Below are 18,690 nucleotides of genomic sequence, written 5' to 3' on the forward strand. Positions count from 1 at the left end.
CAGGATTTAGCTCCCAAATTCTGCTTCAAAAAATACTGACAAAAATACTGCCATGTCAAAGACCTTATACACATTCCAAAGACAAGTAGTACAGAAAGAAAAAAAAAAAAAAAAGAAAAAAAAAGAGTTCAGAAAAAACAGAAATTAACATTCGGAAATATTTAAAATAGCCTTGCACCAAAGACCACTATTGTTCAACTGTCCTATGAGATGCTCCAGCTAATAAAGGGAGAAGGCTTTTTGTATCCACTCGTGTTTGGCTAAAAAAATGTAACCAAAAACTGCATCAAAACTGCTTGTGCGATCTTGGTCTAATGTAGGTTTCTTTATGTAGTCATGTTCTGGAATGGATCCCAGGAATATTGGTGTATTCACATGATGCAGTTTTGCAGTGTTTTTTTGAAGGGAGGACAAAAACGGAATCGAAAAAACGTGTGCATTTGTACAACAATTCTCTGCGGTTTCCATGCGAAGTGTAAAACCGCACCATGTGAATACACCCTGAGGAAAAGCTTCCTAATCGGATGCAATAGCACTCCTGGACATGCCTGCAAATAATTGGAGCTTATTCAGACGAACAATTTTTTTTTCTTGTGCTTATGAGTAGGATTACTAGCCTTTGTTGTTATTACCTGTGCAAAAGTCAGAGACCAGCTAAGGTCCACTCTCTCAAAAAAAGTTTTCTTAAACATAAGAATGGATACCAGTACAAAAAGTTAAACATTCCCAAACATCGCATCTTGATGCAGTTTCTAAGGCAGTTGTTTTTTGGTAGTCAAATTGATCCAAATGAAAATACTTAAAGCGGTCAATTATATTTCTCCTCCAATGATAATTGCGGTACATAGCATAGTTGCTAATGGTCCCGAATTTGCCAGGACTGTCCCGAATTTACAGAGACAATCCTGGCAAATTACTAACCCGGACGAGTCCCAGCAACTGGCGACTGCCATATTCAATTATATCTGCATCCTCAGGACGCAGATACAATTGAATACTATGGAAGAGCAGGCAGCTGGATCGCGCCAGCCTACACAAGGATGCCGGTTTCTACCTGCGTATTTCCTGCAGTTTTGAGGCGTATTTTCCGCATCAAAATATGCAACGTGTGCATGTAGCCTAAGGGAACATAGCTGCCATGTAGAGCTACAGAGCCATGTGCAGTGTCTTATGAAGCATGCCACCATTTTTTTTTCTCTCTTAGATTCTTACAGAATCTGACAGAAAGTGTCTGCCTCTGTATGAAGTCTGAGGTACTGTAGGGTCCCATAGACTTCTATTTAGGCGCGCACTGGTCAGGACTCAGGAGCGGGGCAATGACTGTATTACACAGCCACAACCCCGCTCTCATACATTCATGTATTACAATACTGAGTTGTGCGGCAGCGCAGCCTAGTATCGAAATATATGAAACAACGGTATCGAACCGTTTGGGGATGCACAATATCGAAGTTTCGATGTATCGTGCATACCTACTCTCAATAAAATGTTTTACAAAAAGATAAAGCCAGCATCATCTGTATACAATTATTCAGTCATTTGTTGTGCATGAACAGAGTGGGTCCCGGTCCTGGATTAAGATGCTGTCTGAGCACTGTAAGGTGGCATGCTTTTAGCTCTGAACTCTGCCTGGCACTATTATAGCCTGGGAGCTAGTTGAGAACAAAATTGTATGTTTTCTTGCTATATAATGTAATATCCCTGTTCGCTAGATAACCGGTCTGGAAATCTTTAAAGGGAATCTGTCTAAGGCCTCAAAATTGCTGACAGCGCGTTATAGGGGAGGGTGAGGGCATGTTAATGTCACAGTTTGTCTTGGTCATACACCGATCCGCCACTCCGTCTGCCAACGGGCACTGCACGATATTGCCAGAAGCAGATGGCTCCAGTCAAAGAATAGCGGCAAGTGAATAGGAACAGAGCTGCAGATCTGCCAAACGGCCCGGCCGCTATGCAGGGATCGGAGCCATTTGCTTCTTGCGGGAATAGTTGTACTTTTTAATGGCACCATTTTGGGGTTCATATAATTTTTTTATTTTTATTAACTTATTTTTGGGGGGGGGAAATAGAAAAAAAACCTGAAATTCTGCCATTGTTCTATGCATTTTAAATTCACGCCGTTCACTGTGGCGTATTACACGTTACTTTTATTCTATGGGTCAGTACGATTACGGCGATACCACATATGTATAGTTTTTTTTTATGTTTTACTACTTTTGCCCAATGAAAGTTATTTTGAACTAAAATTCTTTGTTTTTTGCATTGTCGCTTTCCAAGAGCCGTAATTTTTTTATTATCCTGTCAACGTAGTGATATGTGGGCTTATTTTTTGCAGGATGAGACATAGTTTTGATTGGTACTGTTTTGGGGTAAATGGGACTTATTGATTAAATATTATGATTTTTTTGAGGGCCAATGGAAAAAAACAGCAATTTCGCCATTGTTTTTTGTGTGTTTTACGGTGTTCAACTAGCGGTTTAAATTACATATTAACTTTATTGTTTGGGTCATTATGGTCGTGCTGATACCATAAATGTGTACTTTTGTTTATTTTTTACACTTCTGCTAAATAAAAAAACCACCTTTTATGGAATAAAAGGATTTATTTTTTTTACTGTAATTTTATTGTATATTAATAATTTTTATTTCACATTTATTACTTATTTTTTTAGTCCCACTAGGAGACTTCACTGTGCAATCTTTTGATCGCTGCTATAATACTTTGGTATACTTCGTATACCAGAGCATTATTACCTGTCAGTGAAAAACTCTGGCACCTCCTAATGGGCATATGCGTAGGGCAGACCTGGGGGCCTTTATCAGGCCCCCGGCTGCCATGGCACCCCATTAGAGGCCCGCAATTGCATTTTCAGGCCACCAAAGGGTGAGAGAGGGAGCTCCCTCCTCCTGTAAATGATTAAAAATGCCACGGTCGGCTACCCATCTCGCTCGGGTTTTCCCATTCAAATGGCAAACTACGTCCTTAAAATACCTGGGGGTGCATGTTCCCACGCAACAGGCAGACCTGTTCGCCTTGAATTATACGCCTATTCTGCAGCGTACTTTGAAGGAATTGGCAGAGTATGGTGGGAACCGTATGTCATGGTTTGGGCGTATCAACGCGGTCAAAATTGATATTTTGCCCAAATTTTTATACCTTTTCCAGACCGTCCCTATTGTAGTACCATCGGGCTTTTTCAAGACCTTACACAGGGCCATAACTAAATTTGTGTGGGGCTCCTCTAAGCCTCGCATCCGTTTTGCTGTCCTTAGTCGTCCAAAAGTAGTTGGGGGCGCGGGTCTTCCAGACTTTAAACGATACCATCAAGCTGCATTGATTATGAGGGTAGTGGATTGGTTCCGCTCGGAAACAGGTAAGCAATGGGTGCGAATCGAAAGAGACATGTCTCCTCTTGCATTGTCCTCTCTGCCGTGGTTGACTGTCCTACAGCGCCATGTGCCATCTTTGCCTTTCCTCACACGTCAGTTTCTTGTAGTCTGGGAGCGAATCTTTGGTGCTGCGGGCCTTGTTCTTTGCCCGGGTCCTCTGACTCCTCTCTTTGATAACCCCTCCTTCCATCCGGCGGTGGGTGTTGATACATTCCTCTGTTGGGAGAGAGGAGAGGCTGGATATTTGGCTGAGACCCTTACTCCTGACGGGGCCATTTTATCAATGAATGTTGTCTCTGAGGCCTGCCAGGGAAGACGATCAACCTGGTGGTCATACTTACAGTTGCGTTCCTATCTCTCTTCCATGGAAGACTGTCTGGTGTTGTTACAGGATAAGACTCCCTTGGAACATTTGTCTTTATCAACTGCCCCTTCTCATGTCTTGTCCTATTTACATGGGATTCTCTTACCCAAATTTTCTCTCTCTCAACTGTCCTTCACTACTGCATGGGACGAGGAAATGTGGGTTCGACATTCTGAAGAGGAATGGAGTACTTCTTTCTTTTTAGCTCACAAACTACCAACGTCTTGCTTTGCTCAAGAAAAAAAAAAAACTACAAAATACTCACCCGGTGGTATCGTTGTCCTGCTTTGTTGCATAGGATATTTCCTGATGTGTCTGCTGATTGTTGGAGGTGTGGGGAGGCTCCTGGAACCATGTTGCATATTTGGTGGGACTGTCCCAGGATACGTCCCTTCTGGGGAAAGATTTTTGACTTGGGCAACAAGCTCTTTCACACTGAGGTCCCGACCTCAGCTTCTATAGGATTACTCTCCATGGTTCCTGGATCACTCCCACACCTCAAAAGGGGTGTCTTTAGGCATTTCCTGACTGCGGCGAGAACGGTGATACCTCGTCACTGGAAGTCTCATACTGTTCCTTCTTTGACGGAATGGGTAACAGAGGTGAACGGGATTATGAGGATGGAGGAATTGCTGTCCGCTGACAGAGGCAAGTCTGTGCTCTTCGTCCAAACTTGGGCAGTGTGGTCTGGATTTCGGGGTGGTACTGATCTACCTCTCTGGCTGGATGGAAGGTTCTGAGCAACTTCTGTGATCTCACTCCATGCGCTATGTCTGTTTGTTTCCCTTTGTTGTCTGGTGTCTTGTGTTGGTGTTAGAATATCTTTGTGGCTCTTATACGTACCAACGCTTACTTCACTGGGGCCTGGTCCCCATGTTTATTGCACTATCTTGATGTGAACATGGTACAGTTAGTACCACTGTATTTTGATTCATACGCACTTTTGATGGCTGGGAGGTTACCTCCCATTGATGTTCATGCATTTTATATACTGTTCATATACTGTAAAAATATGTATTTTATATTGCGTGCACATTTTATGGCAATATTGTACAATGTTTTATATGCTGTAATCTTTTTTTGCAAAATAAAAATCTTGATAAAGAAAAAAAAATAAAAAATGCCACGGTCGTTATTGAGAATTTAACGGGTTAAATGGCCGCGATCTAAGTAAACTTCGATCGCGGCTGTTGGAGCAGGAGCCCGGTTGCTCCAGCCTGCAAGGGACACCCGTGCAGGACTTAGACTGGGCTGCTGTGAAAAAGCGACGGCCTAGCCTAATGCCCCTTAGTGAAAAGGCGTATTGGTGGTCACTAAGGGGTTAAGGACCGAGCCATTTTAAATTTATTCATTCCCCTCGTTCCAAGAGCCAAGAACTTTTTTATTTCTCCGTCAATAGATTGGTGTGAGGGCTTATTGTTTGCGGGAGGAATTGTAGTTTCTAATGGCACCATTTCAAGTACCATATAATGTACTGGGAAACTGTAAAAAAAATAAAAATCGTTGCGGGCTGAAATTGGAAAAAACTGAATGCTAAATAGTTTTTTGGGTTTTTGTTTTCATGGCTTTCACCGTGTGGTAAAAACGACAACATAACTTTATACTGTGGCTCAATACGATTACGGTGATCCCAAATTTATATAGTTTTTTTAATATTTTATTAGTTTAAAAAAAAAAAACTGTTTTGTTTCATCACATTCTGAGAGCCATAACTTTTTTTTTCCGTGGATTGAGCGATGTGATGGCTTGTTTTTTGAGGGATGAGCTGTAGATTTTTTGGTACGTACAACTTTTTGACTACTTTTTAGAAAATTAATTTGAGATCTAAGGTGACCCTAAAAACAGCGATTTTCGCGTTTTACATTTTTTGCTTTTTACTGTGTTCACTGTGCGAGTTAAATAACGGTGTATTGTAATAGTTCAGACTTTTACGGACGCAGCGTTACCAATTTTGTTTATTTTTACATAACTTTAGAGGAAAAATGGGAAAAGATTTTTTTTAACTTTTAATATTTTTTTTACTACTAATAACTTTTTTTTTTACACCACTTATTAGTGCCCCTAGGGTACTTGAACCAGCGATCATTAGATCGCTGCTACAAAATACTGCAATACTAAAGTATTGCAGTATATCGTCATTTTCATAGGCTTCTGATGAGCCGTAACAGAGGCAGACAAAAGGCACCCTCCATGGGTGCCTTCATGGAGGAGGAGGGGGCCGCCCCCTCTTTTCAACGCTTCAGATACTGCAGTCACGATTGACTGCAGCATTTAAGGGGTTAAACAGCCAGGAACAGCTCGATCGCTGTCTAGGCTGTCAGCTGTAAAACACAGCTGACACCCGCAAGGTATAGAGGGCGCTCAGTGAGTGAGCGCCCTCCATACTTCCCTATGACACTTCTCACGTCCAGATGTAGCCGTCTTTACCTGGACTTTTAACGAATTAAATAAACAATGGCTAGATCTCTTATCTGGACTTTTTCAATGACTTTCAATGGCTTTTGTTGTGTGATATTACGCTGCAGCAAGTTATCAGAATCAAGTTAAAGACGGCTACATCAGTACATGTATGTGATAATGCGTCAAGGGGTTAATATCCGCCTCTTCCTGGATTCTATTCGGTTTCAAATTGCAATCAAAACAGAGAAATATATTAAGAATTGTCAAACCAACCTGATTTGTTTTTATGAAGAGGTGAGTAGAAGTCGACAGAGGGGCTGCTGTGGATATAATGTTTTTGGACTTTGCAAAGGCATTTGACACTGTCCCTCATAGACGCCTAATGCGTAAATTAAGGACTATAGGTTTAGAAAGTATAGTTTGTAATTGGATTGAGAATTGGCTCAAGGACCGTATCCAGAGAGTTGTGGTCAAGGATTCCTACTCTGAATAGTCACCGGTCATATGTGGTGTACCCCAGGGTTCTGTGATGGGACCACTATTATTCAACTTATTTATTAAAGGGGTTTTCCCATGAGGGACACAGGATAGGTAATAAATGTCAGATAGATGCGGGTCTGTCACCGTCTGTGGGTATGTGGACACACTAGGCCGCACCACTGCAGCGGGGAGAAAGCTGGCCAAACAACAGAGCACCCAAGCAATACAAAGTCCCGCACTAGGGTACCTGAATAGTCCAGACAGTGGCCGAGGCTTTTGCACGGATGGAGGTGGGTGCAGTAGGTTGCGCCAGACGTGGCGGATAACTCTGGACGTGGCTGATGACAGCAGGTGCAGTAGGACACGACTCCAACAACAACAGGCTCCGATACAAGGACACAGCACGGAATACAGGATACAGGGCACAGGAAATAACGGGAACAGGATAACACTAAGGGACCATTTGCAAGACTGACATATTGAATACGAACAACGCTCAGACAATGAGCAAAGGGGCAGGGCCCTTCTTATTGTCCAGGGGATCATGGGCTAATTGATGATGAGGATTCCCATGTGCGTGCGCTGGCCCTTTAAGGCCGGGCACGAGCGCGCACCCTACGGGACACAGCGGACAGATCCATGGCTGCGACCGCTGGGGGGTAAGTAATTCTGACGGTCCGCGGCCATGGATGCTACAGTATCCCACCACTTTCCTTATCTCTTCTTGGGGCCAGAGCGAGACAGGAACTTCTTAATGGGGACAGGAGCACTGAGGTTCTCTTCCGGCTCCCAGGACCTCTACTCAGGGGCAAGCCATGCATGCGGAAGATGTGCTGAATGAAGAGACTTGCCAGTCGGGGAGCAGAAGGTAGGCCTGTCAGCGGGATAAAATGTGCCATCTTCGAGAACCAGTCCACCATCACCCAGACAGTGTTGCATCCTGCTGAGGGAGGAAGGTCTGTGACAAAGTCCATCGCAATGTGCTGCCAGGGGACATTGGGTACAAACAGAGGTTGGAGCAGGCCGGCTGGCTTGGAGTGAGCAACCTTGTTAGAAGAACACACCGTGCAGAAAGAGACAAAGTCCACAACATCTTTGGGTAGTGTGGGCCACCAGAAATGATAAGTAATCAGGTCTGTCCGGCCAGTTTAGAGCTGTGACCCCAGTGGAGAATTCTTCTTCTGTCTGCCAAACGAACAAAAGTCCTCCCCGGGGGGATGTCTCTAACCTGCAAAGGATTGGCAGTGGCAATGCAGGACGGGTCTACAATACTTTGAAGGACTCCACCGTGTAATCTGTCTGATATGACATGGACAGTGCATAGGCCCTCCCATTCTTGTCAGAGGGACGGTACTGGAGCACTAATTGGAAACGGGTGAAGAACAGCAACCACATGGCTTGACGCGGGTTTAGTCGTTGAGCCGACTGGAGATAGGTGAGGTTCTTGTTGTCGGTGTAGATCAGTTTGGGGTGAGCTGCACCCTCTAGAAGATGTCTCCACCATTCCAGAGCCAATTTGATGGCCAGTAGCTCCCGATCCCCAATAGAGTAGTTGAGCTCTGCAAAAAGTCTTGAGTAATAGCCACATACTACTGCCTTTCTTTTGGAGCTCCTCTGGAACAGAAGTGCACCTGCACCAACAGAAGAAGCATCCACCTCCAATGAGAACTGCCGAGACACCTCAGGATGATGGAGGATCGAGGCTGAAGTGAAGGCTTTCTTGAGGCTAATAAATGCAGATTATGCCTCTGGAGTCCACACCTTGACGTTCACATTCTTCTTGGTAAGGGTAGAGATGGGAGCCGTCAGTGATGAGAAGTTTGGGATAAACTGCCAGTAGAAATTGGCAAATCCCAGAAAACGCTGTATGGACCTCAGGCCTTAAGGACATGGCCATTCCAGAACGGACATTACTTTCTCAGGATCCATCTTAAGACCTTGATCTGACATGATGTAGCCCAGGAAGGGCAGAGAATTCTTTTCAAAGACGCACTTCTCCAGCTTGGCATATAAACGATTCTCCCTTAATCGCTGTAGAACCTGACGGACATGCCTCCGATGAGTTGTCGGATCTGGGGAGAAAATCAAAATATCATCGAGATAGACTACAACACAGACATAGAGGAGATCTCGGAAGAGATCATTGACGAATTACTGGAAGGCCGCAGGAACGTTACACAGTCCAAAGGGAATTACCAGGTATTCGTTGTGCTCGTCTCGGTTGTTGAACGCCATCTTACCCTTGACGGATTCAGATCAAATTATAAGCCCCACGCAAGTCTAATTTTGAAAAAATCCTGGCTCCTCGTATATGATCAAACAGTTCGGATAAAAGTGGCAACAGGTATTTGTTCTTGACCGTGATCTGGTTGAGACCACTGTAGTCAATGCAGGGTCGAAGAGATCAGTCTTTCTTTTTCACGGAGAAGAACACGGCCCCAGCCGGGGAGGAAGGCTTTCGTATCAAACCACTCTCCAAAATCTCCTTCACATAGGCCGACATGGATAGGGTCTCTGGCAAGGAGAGAGGACATACCCGTCTACTGGGAAGAGAAGCATTTGGAACAAGTTCAATGGGGCAGTCATAGGTCCGATGTTGAGGCAGCATCTCAGCCTCCCTCTTGCTGAAGACATCCGCAAACTGAGCGAAATGAGGGGGTAATCCTGCCAATGACTGAGGCAGAGGAGGCTGGACAGGATGGATCTGCAACAGAGAGTAACTGAGGCATTTGGAGCCCAAATGGAGAACCTCTCCGGAATTCCAGTCCAGGACTGGGGTATGTAGTCAAAGCCAAGGCAGGCCCAGCAGAACAGGATTGATGGCTTTGGGCAAAACCAGAAACTAAATTTGTTCCGAATGAAGGGCTCCAACTTAGAGCTTCAGCAGATTGGTCTTAGATACAATCGGATTGGGAAGCGGCAGTCCATTCACCGAGGCAACAGCCAAAGAGATCTCCAGGGGAATTGTGGGCAACTGGAGATGATCCACTAGATCCTTTTGGAAGGAGTTTGCCGCGGACCTGGAGTCCAGATAGGCAGAAACCCGGTGCGTCTACTCGCTGGATACTATGGTCACAGGAATGTTCAGCTTGGAATTGAATTCTTTATTTGGTACCGTTCCGCCTAGGGTTGTCTCTCCAACCAATCCCGCAGCGCTTTGAGATTAGGAAGTAACAAACAAATAAGAAGAAAAGTAATCAAAATACATGAACAATAAGCTCTTATCACTTTTAACGTTTTTTTAGGCAATTGTGTGTTATGAGACATATAGCCACCATGCATCCAGGCAGTCTGCTGCACTATATGTTAGCCAAGAAATGAAAGCCTATCTGTTCCCAAAAGAGGTCAAAGACTTGATCGAGTAACCTTCCATTCCAAGAAAAGATGACCCCCAAAAAAAACATGCAATTCTGCTCATAGCTTTAGCAAAACCATAATCGGTTTTATTAATGCTACAGAGAACATATTCCTCATTTCAACTTGAGAAACATATCCCTTTAACGGTGTACACTAGGACATTAATGGAAAAGGGTAACGATATCTCTCACTATTTATTACTACAATAAGTGTTGTCTGAGAACCTAAAGAGGCAAAATAAAATTTGTGCTATCAAATACTTTAGCATCAAAATATGAAGCTGAATAATATGAGGCTGAATATGAATAAATGTAGCTTGGGAATACTGGCCTCATTAATTAGTTGTCCATACTTCTGCAAACAGTCTTGCACGAAATGTGCCATAAGACTATATAAATAATAGCGTGAAATGTGTTGAATGTTCTCCATAGACAACAAATTCCCGTTTGTCGCTTACATTCAAAGGCCACAGAAACTTTCAAGACCTTATGTAACTGCTTGGAAAAGTGTAAAATTGAAAAAGTTGGTAATGTGATTATATTTCCAGCTCCAAACAATGTTAAAAAAAAAGGAAAACCCTACAGGAAGACTAGAAGTTCCCTGATGCCACCCTCCCAAGGCCCAAAACTGCACCAATAATGACCATCTTTTATTCCCTTGCAGGCATAGCCGGAAGTTCTGGTAGCAAATATGACAATAATTCATTTTCCAGGTCCTCACCCATCCTCTTCCAGAGACCAACTGATATGGAAGGGAACTGCTCCATTCGGCACACATCTATTGTGTTTAATTCAAGCTCCGTGCTTTCGCTAATAGTCCCGACCAAGGGACCCTCTTCTAGAAAACAGCATACACTGGACTGTCAGCAAGCAAATGGACTGTCTTCATTATACTTAATAATGAAGTACTTTTGAGTGAGCTCCAGATCCTGCAGGAGATTTCACGCCAGTGCATTTGCTTGAGAACAGCACATCGGTACATTTTCAAACTTGGTGCCGAAAAAAAAAAGACTAGAGATTATATTCTGACTGGTATCAACAGCAAGGGCCAATTTTTTAACAGATAATCCTTTCCATAACAGATCATTTTTAACAACCAATGTGTCTGTCAACAGAAACGCTAAGGGTATGTTCACACGCATGGTTTTCAGACGTAATTCGGGCATTTTACGCCTCAAATTACGCCTGAAAAAATGTCTCCATTACGCCTACAAATATCTGCCCATTGCTTTCAATGGGTTTTACGATGTTCTGTTCCCACGAGGTGTTATTTTACACGTCACTGTCAAAAGATGGTGCGTAAGAAGACGCCCGCGAAAAAGAAGTGCATGTCACTTCTTGGGACGTTTTTGGAGCAGTTCTTCATTGACTCCATTGAAAAACAGCTCCAATAACATCTGTAAAATACGCCGCGAAAAACACAAGTTGCTACAAAAACGTCTGAAAATCAGGAGCTGTTTTCAGACTTATTTTGCCAAGCCGTGTGAACATACCCTAAATGTTATGCCACTGACTAATTTAAGCAAATTAGTGCCCTGGACAAGGTGCCCTGGACAAAGCTCGATTGAGTTATATGTTATTCCACCATGGACTCCACCATCTAAGTGTACCTATACTTTCAAAAAACTTTTGACAAGTCATAGTGACATGTCAGAAGTTTTGATTGTGGGGTCTGAGAAAAAGGAATAACTTTAAGCTCCTGGGCCCCACTTCAAAATCTATAAAAGGGCCCCCACCTACCATATATCATTTATAAAACTGGTGTCTTTTCATGCGGCTGAGGGTATTTCAGAGCCCCCTTAGGCTCAGGGTCCATGTGCGACTTTTACCTCTGCACCCCCTATAGCCATGTCCATTGGTGAGGACCCCACCGATCGCTAAAACTAAGCAGCAGAAACGCTCAGGTGAGTGCTGTGCCGCTTAGTTTCTGCTCGGCTCTACTCGGAAAGCTGAGTGAGCAGTGTACGGACTCAGACTTTAATATTGAGCCCGTACACCTCTCGCTCGGCTTTCCGAGGTAAGCCGAGCAGAAACTAAGTGCCACAGTGCTCACCTGATAACGTTTGGCGATTTGTGTTAGCGATTGGTGGGGGTCTCAGTGCTCAGACCCCAAATTATAATGTCTGTCAAAAGTCTATTTTTACCTTTTAGTAGATATTTAAAAAAACAAAAACAAAAAAAAATAAAAAGCCCATTAGAAGTTTTCCTCCAATATTTTTGCAACACACAGCGCCGAAGTCCAGCACATTGGAAAGCTCTGTAAGAACCCATGCACATCATGTTTTTTGGCCTACGTTTAATACCTACACAAAGAAAAGCTCCCAATGCTTATGTAGGTTGGAGGGATGCCTAACAGTGGTATCTTTCACCCATAATATCCATTAAACAGATGAGTCATGAACTCTCATGACCTTTTCATGAAGTATACCTAAAACAGATGCCATACTGGCCTACAGGTGGTGGATGCCACAGTTAGTCATCAGTCACAGACATTCGTCACCTATAGGCTATTATGGAATCTGTTTAACCTATAAGTCATGAAAAGCTATTGAAAATCTCATGACATTTAACGCCTGGGAAATATACCCTACATTGGAATATGTCACCCATGGGCTGCCATGTTAAAAAAAAAACATACTGTGCGGTGTACTTCTTTCGTGGGATCCCGTTGTATGGAATAGTGTCTACTACGCTATTCCATACCACAAAAAAAAAAAAAAAAGTCATGCTCACTTAAAGAAAAAAATTAAGCTTAATTCTAAATAAATATACTTCGCATAAAATCTTGAAGTAAACAAAAGTTCGTTTTCTGATGACACTTTCCCTTTAATTTGGATGCACATAAGATAATACATGCAAAAATTATAGGTAATGACGTTTCCTAATATATTTCTTAATTCCCTGCAAGCAGGAGAGTTTCAAAAGCTTGAGGGTAACCAAATTCCCCAGGTAACTGGGTAATCGAACTCCCTGTAGCTTCCCAGACGGCCATGGAGAGGTTACATGCAAGTCTGTAGTCTGCCTTCCATAGCACAACAATTGATAGCGGTAAACAGTGATTTCGATTTTGTCAATAGCCCCTAACCATTGGGAAGTTAAAGAGGCTGTACGAGATTAGAAAAAGATGACTGCTCTCTTCTTGAAACAGTGCTACACTTGTCCACGGGCTACATCTGGTATTGCACCCCATAAAACATGAAAAGACAAAAAAATCGCGCACCACCCCTACAAAATAACATTGTTTATTTGATTTAACATTTTGTTTTTCTGCCACAAGTGTCAGGGCATATGACACGTGATACATTTACCATGTATCTACTTTACATGACTGTACCAGTAAAGAGGAAAGTAAATTCAAGCAGAACGTGATTGTAATCTGACATGATCATTTCCTTTATAAATGAAAATTGTAATCTGCCCCTTCATGTAGGTCATACATACAATATGATGTACCACAAAATGGTGCTAGCACATAATGCATTGAGAAATAAAAAAATTCTACACCAGTTTTCTGACATAGAAAGGTCACAAAAAGCCAAAAAATTTGCGCCTTTTGGGCCGTTTCCGCCACACAAAAAAAAATAATTATGGCGAAGCTTAGCAAATGGGGACAGGGGCCACTCGAATCCAGAGTAAATCTATGGCAGCCAAAAAGTTATGTAAATTATAGCGAGAATCTACAACAGCTCCTGGCTGGATGTCCTTGTGGCACCGAATGAAATCTATGGCAAAGATGCAACAAATTTATTAGGAGGATGTGCGCCTTTAAATAAATTTGTCGCATCATACAGCAGCTTGTTTCCTGTAAAGATGCCACATCCCTTTGATGCAACTTTTTTCAAATCTGTAGTATATGCTTCATAGCAGGATTAAAAATTAAAGACGCCTTTCACATTACTTTGCTAGTGCTCATTACGTCAATTCTGGTGCATTTTATTTGATAAATGTAGCCCAATATGCCTTATTAGATAGATCCATAATCCATGCCCAATTCAAGAATGGGCACAACCCTTATTAGGCTCAGGCTACATGGCAACACTAGTGGCCTGCAGATGTCGCACAATGCGGCTGTGACGTAGCGGATGCTATACTATAAGTCTGCAGTCACACGTGGCGTATTTACCATGTAATGCAATTAGGAAAAATATTCTGCACCGGAAGAAATTGAGAAATCGGAGTTGCAGAATATTTTTCCCATTAGATTACATGGTAACGTTTTCTGCAACTTAAAAATACATTGTGGAAATACAAGGCACATAATCCACATGTGACTTCACCCTAATTCTACTCCAGTCTGCCATATCACGATCAGAGAAAGCAGAAGCAAGAAGTAGGATGTCCCAGTGCTGTGGTTATGTCACCATGAAGACAAGACCTTACAAATATAGATCTAAGGGCACAAATAGACTGAAGCTAGAGGAACATATAATCAGCTGACACATGGCTGGCACTGATGACTTAGGCTTTGTTTACACTTGCCTTAGTTTTTTTTCTATCAGGTTTCCATTGCTTTTTGATTAATCCAAGTGGTCATAGATGATCCATGATATCCATCATGGATCCTAAATATGGAAACCACGATGCCAGTGAACTCCGCATTACTGGATCTTATGTAAACATGACATTGCTTGCATAGCATTACACTTACAGCTCCTTCTTTGTCAGAGGCGTCACAGTGCGTACACCGGCTCCACCATTTTCTGGCGGTGGGCTCTGGAATACCTTTTTCACCTCTTCGGACTCAGCAATTCCATTGAGTGAGTCATTCTCACACAGTACGGTCACATCCACTGCATCTAGACAGTCTTTGGGTCCTTTATCAACCAAACAGCACTCTGTTTGCGTTCCAACAGTACACTGTACAAATTTATAATCTTCTGTTCTTTCCACGGGCTGACTGCAAAAGAACAAAATATTTTATGAATCTGCAAGCAGGGCCATCAGGAATTTCTTGGCCCCTTACAGCAAAAGATTCTCCTCACCACACATACATATTATAAATTCTCCATCGTCTACTACAGAACTCTGCCTCATAACTCTTGCCTTTCTTGCTTTTTTTTGTGCCTCCACTGGGACAAACATAAATAAATTGCAGGATGGGAGCATGGGAGGCATTAAAATCCCAGGCCAAACCCCAAAACTAAAATAGACCTCAGACCAAACTCCAAAATTAATCCAGACCACAGACCAGATCCCTACATAAATCCAGATCCCTAAAATTAATTCAGACCTCATTCCAGACTCCAAATTTAATCCAGATATCAGACCAAGCCCCTAAAATCCACTCTAGTATATTAGTTATATATAAATTAGTATATCTGGTCCAGACTAGAAGACATTTACATGTTCTTGGATGTAGCTATGACAACCAGAATGATAACATCCACTGTTTACACCGCAGGCTGCATTCAGAGAACTGGGAAATTGTGCAGATTATTTATTTTAATCCAAATTGCTGGGTATTTGCTGAAACCGCTTATTTGGGCATATACAAAGAAAAGAAAATGTGTTGACCCCTCACTTTCAAATTCCTCCGTTTTAAAGTAAAGTCCAAATTATAAATAATTGTAAGAAAACATATGTATATGTAAACATATTGGTACCTGATGGCTTTCAGAGTTGAAGTGACATTACTGACAGGCTGCACGATGAATGATGAGGAGTCACCTGCAGAAGTCAAAACACCCTATCAATAATGGCATTTAATACTATGCATAATTGTACTTCGTATTAATTCTCTATAGCATAGATATTTAGATGTCGGATACACATAGATCATGTTTCTAGGTTTAGTGCCAATGCTCAAAGAGATGCCCAAATTAGCGTCTCAATGTACATTCACATGAAGCCGTAATGGCGAAAGATAGCCAAACCCTTACTGCACCAACTGCATGTAAATACTGTACATGCATTTTTTATACTGTGATTTTACCATGATTGACGTTTTGCCATGCATTTCTCAGCCGCACCATTACCACCCTGTGTGAATGTGCCCTTATTGAGTGTACTATTGCCTGTAAATAGACATACACATTTTTTGGTAATGCAACAATTTGAACATATGCTACAATAATCTTTGAGTTTCGGTAAATGATATCGCCTGCACCTTATTAGTCTCAGAGGGGCTCATGTAGCAGCCGACTCTAATCATAGATAACGCACATGAGCTGGAGTACCACTAAAGTTAAAGCATGTGCCCACCCAGACTGATGTAATATCGATGAAGATGCCGGTAGCAATATATAATATAATAAAAAATCTGTGTGCTCCTCCTGAATCAGCAGCAAATGCAAATCAAGGCAGCCCATAGTAATTTGCTTCTTTCCTGGTGGAAGGGGCAAGGATAAAATCTCTTGTAGTCTAAAGTAGTAAATGGGTCAATACCAGCTTCCCCGATGGCCTGGGATAGTGCAGAGTAGGGATGTCACGATACCAGAATTTGGACTTTGATACCGATACTTCATTTAGTATTGCGATTTCGATACCAATTTTGATACTTTGCCAACAGTAATAAAAAAAAAAAATTCTTCTGTTTTCTGATGTGAGGCGCGACGTGTGATGAATTTTGAACGCGCCTCACATTAATAGTAATTAATCCCATCATGTTTCTCAGTCATAATGGGTTAATGTGCGAGGTACATGATGGGGTTAATTACTATTAATGTGAGGAACATGGAGGTTAAATTCATCGCGCCTCACATTAATAAGTGAATGAAAGCCATGTTTATTTCATTTTTTTACAGCGTACACATCATAAATGATGCAAAAACATTGTTGTGCGCGCCAATACTGAATGTGTGAATATTTTATGTATTGAGACTTATTTTAATGTTTATTGTAAAAAAGGTGAATGTGTATTTTTTTTTACATTTAACAATACTTTGTTTTTACTTTATTTTTAAACTTTAATGTACTGACATATATCAGATATGTGCCAGTACATTAACCTGTGGACAGATAATACACAGGCAGTTGTTAGGACATACTTGGGTATGTCCTAACAACATGAAATATGGTAAGACAGCCCTGGGGTCCGTCAATAGACCCTGGGCTGTCTGCCCATATATGGCATGGCCCTCGATCGCGTCACAGGAATTCCCTGTGACGCGATCCAGGGGCATCCCCCCTTCTCATTTTCTCCTGAATGCTGCAGTCAGCTGTGATCGCAGCATTCAGGGGAATAGCGGCGGAGATGAGAGGTTTCTCTGATCTCCGCAGTTATAGAGCGGGGCTGCGGCTGTGTAATACAGCCATTGCCCCGCTCCTGACAGGAAGTGCGTGCGCGGTCAGCATGAGGAGGTGCGGCCGGCGCTGCATTAATGAGCGGCAGTTCAGGCACTGGAGACAGAACATGGGGGCATTTTGTAGTGCGCCCGCCATGTTCTGTCTCCAGTGCCGCCGCTCATTAGTGCAGCGCTGGCCGCATCGCATCATCCTGACCCCGCGAACTTATGATTCAGGAGCGGGGCTGTGGCTGAATTACACAGCCGCAGCCGCGCTCCCATACATTCATGTATTACTATACTGAGCTGTACGGCTGCGCAGCTCAGTATCGAAATACAGGAAATAGCGGTATCGAACCGTTTAGGGATGCACAGTATCGAAGTTTCGATGCACAGTGCATCCCTAGTGCAGAGGTTAATGGAAATTCCCTTTTAATACTAGGAGGGGGGCGAGCAGGGGGAAACCTTGAAACGGCTACTTGGACGGGGACTTGGTGCAAATCTGTGAATACTGGAAGAGGTGGGAGGTTTGGGGGCCAAACTACTATAAAGGAGGGGCTCAGAGAGTCTTGATGCCAATACAGGGAGAGTGTAAGAGCTGTAAGGCCTTATTCAGACAAACATGGGGAAACTCGAACGTGAAAACTTGCGTTTATTGAGGGATTCGTGAAAACGGAACAAAACATGAGGGGTCTCAAGCATGCGGCCCGCATGTGGCTCGCGAGCCGCATGTGGCCCCTGGGGCTGTCATCTGCGGCCCGCGGTACACAGAGCCGCTAGTACAGACTCTGCTCCGGGACTCTGGAATTCCCTGACTTCGCTGTCCACATATGGACAGCGATGTGTGGGGCTTCCCCAGAGCCTGAGTCCCGTGCAGAGCGCTACTATAGGCTCTGCTCCGGGACTCTGGAATTCCCTGACATCGTTGTCCATATATGGACAGTATATCAGGGGCTTCCCCAGAGCGGAGTCCAGGGCAGAGCACTAGTATCGGCTCTGCTCCGGGACTCTGTGGAATTCCCTGACATCGCTGTCCATATATGGACAGCTCTGGGGAAGACCCTGACAACACTGAGTCCCGGGCAGAGCGCTAGTATAGGCTCTGCTCCGGGATTCCGTGGAATTCCCCGACATCGGTGTCCATATATGGACAGTGTTGTTAGGGTCTTCCCTAAAGCAGGGGCACCGTGGCATTATCTAGAGGGCACCGCGGCAGCATCCACACAGGGCACCGCGGCAGCATCCACACAGGGCACCGCGGCAGCATCCACACAGGGCACCGCGGCAGCATCCACACAGGGCACCGCGGCAGCATCCACACAGGGCACCGTGTCTATCTAAAAACGGGCTGCCTAATCTTGACATGTGTGTCTGCCAAACACTGCCAACTGAGCCGCCGGACTGCATTTAGCGACACTTAAACTGGATTGTTGAAATAAGCACGTGGAGAAATCTCAAACTTTAAACCTAGCGGTAT

At 43.4% G+C, this 18,690-nt stretch overlaps 1 protein-coding gene across 2 annotated transcripts in view; it reads right to left on the bottom strand.

The window, feature by feature from the left end:
• EML3 (EMAP like 3) overlaps positions 1-18,690 on the bottom strand; it is a 100,526-nt gene that overhangs the window by 69,059 nt on the left and 12,777 nt on the right. For both annotated transcript variants that reach the window (XM_075837316.1, XM_075837317.1), the window contains exons 3-4: positions 15,594-15,657; positions 14,639-14,887 (exon numbers count right to left, since the gene is read on the bottom strand). In XM_075837316.1, coding sequence (XP_075693431.1) covers positions 14,639-14,887; positions 15,594-15,657 — 313 coding nt within the window. The remainder of the gene's footprint in view (positions 1-14,638; positions 14,888-15,593; positions 15,658-18,690) is intronic.

The sequence above is a fragment of the Rhinoderma darwinii genome, chromosome 9, assembly GCF_050947455.1.
Source record: "Rhinoderma darwinii isolate aRhiDar2 chromosome 9, aRhiDar2.hap1, whole genome shotgun sequence".
NCBI classification, from domain to species: Eukaryota; Metazoa; Chordata; class Amphibia; order Anura; family Rhinodermatidae; genus Rhinoderma; species Rhinoderma darwinii.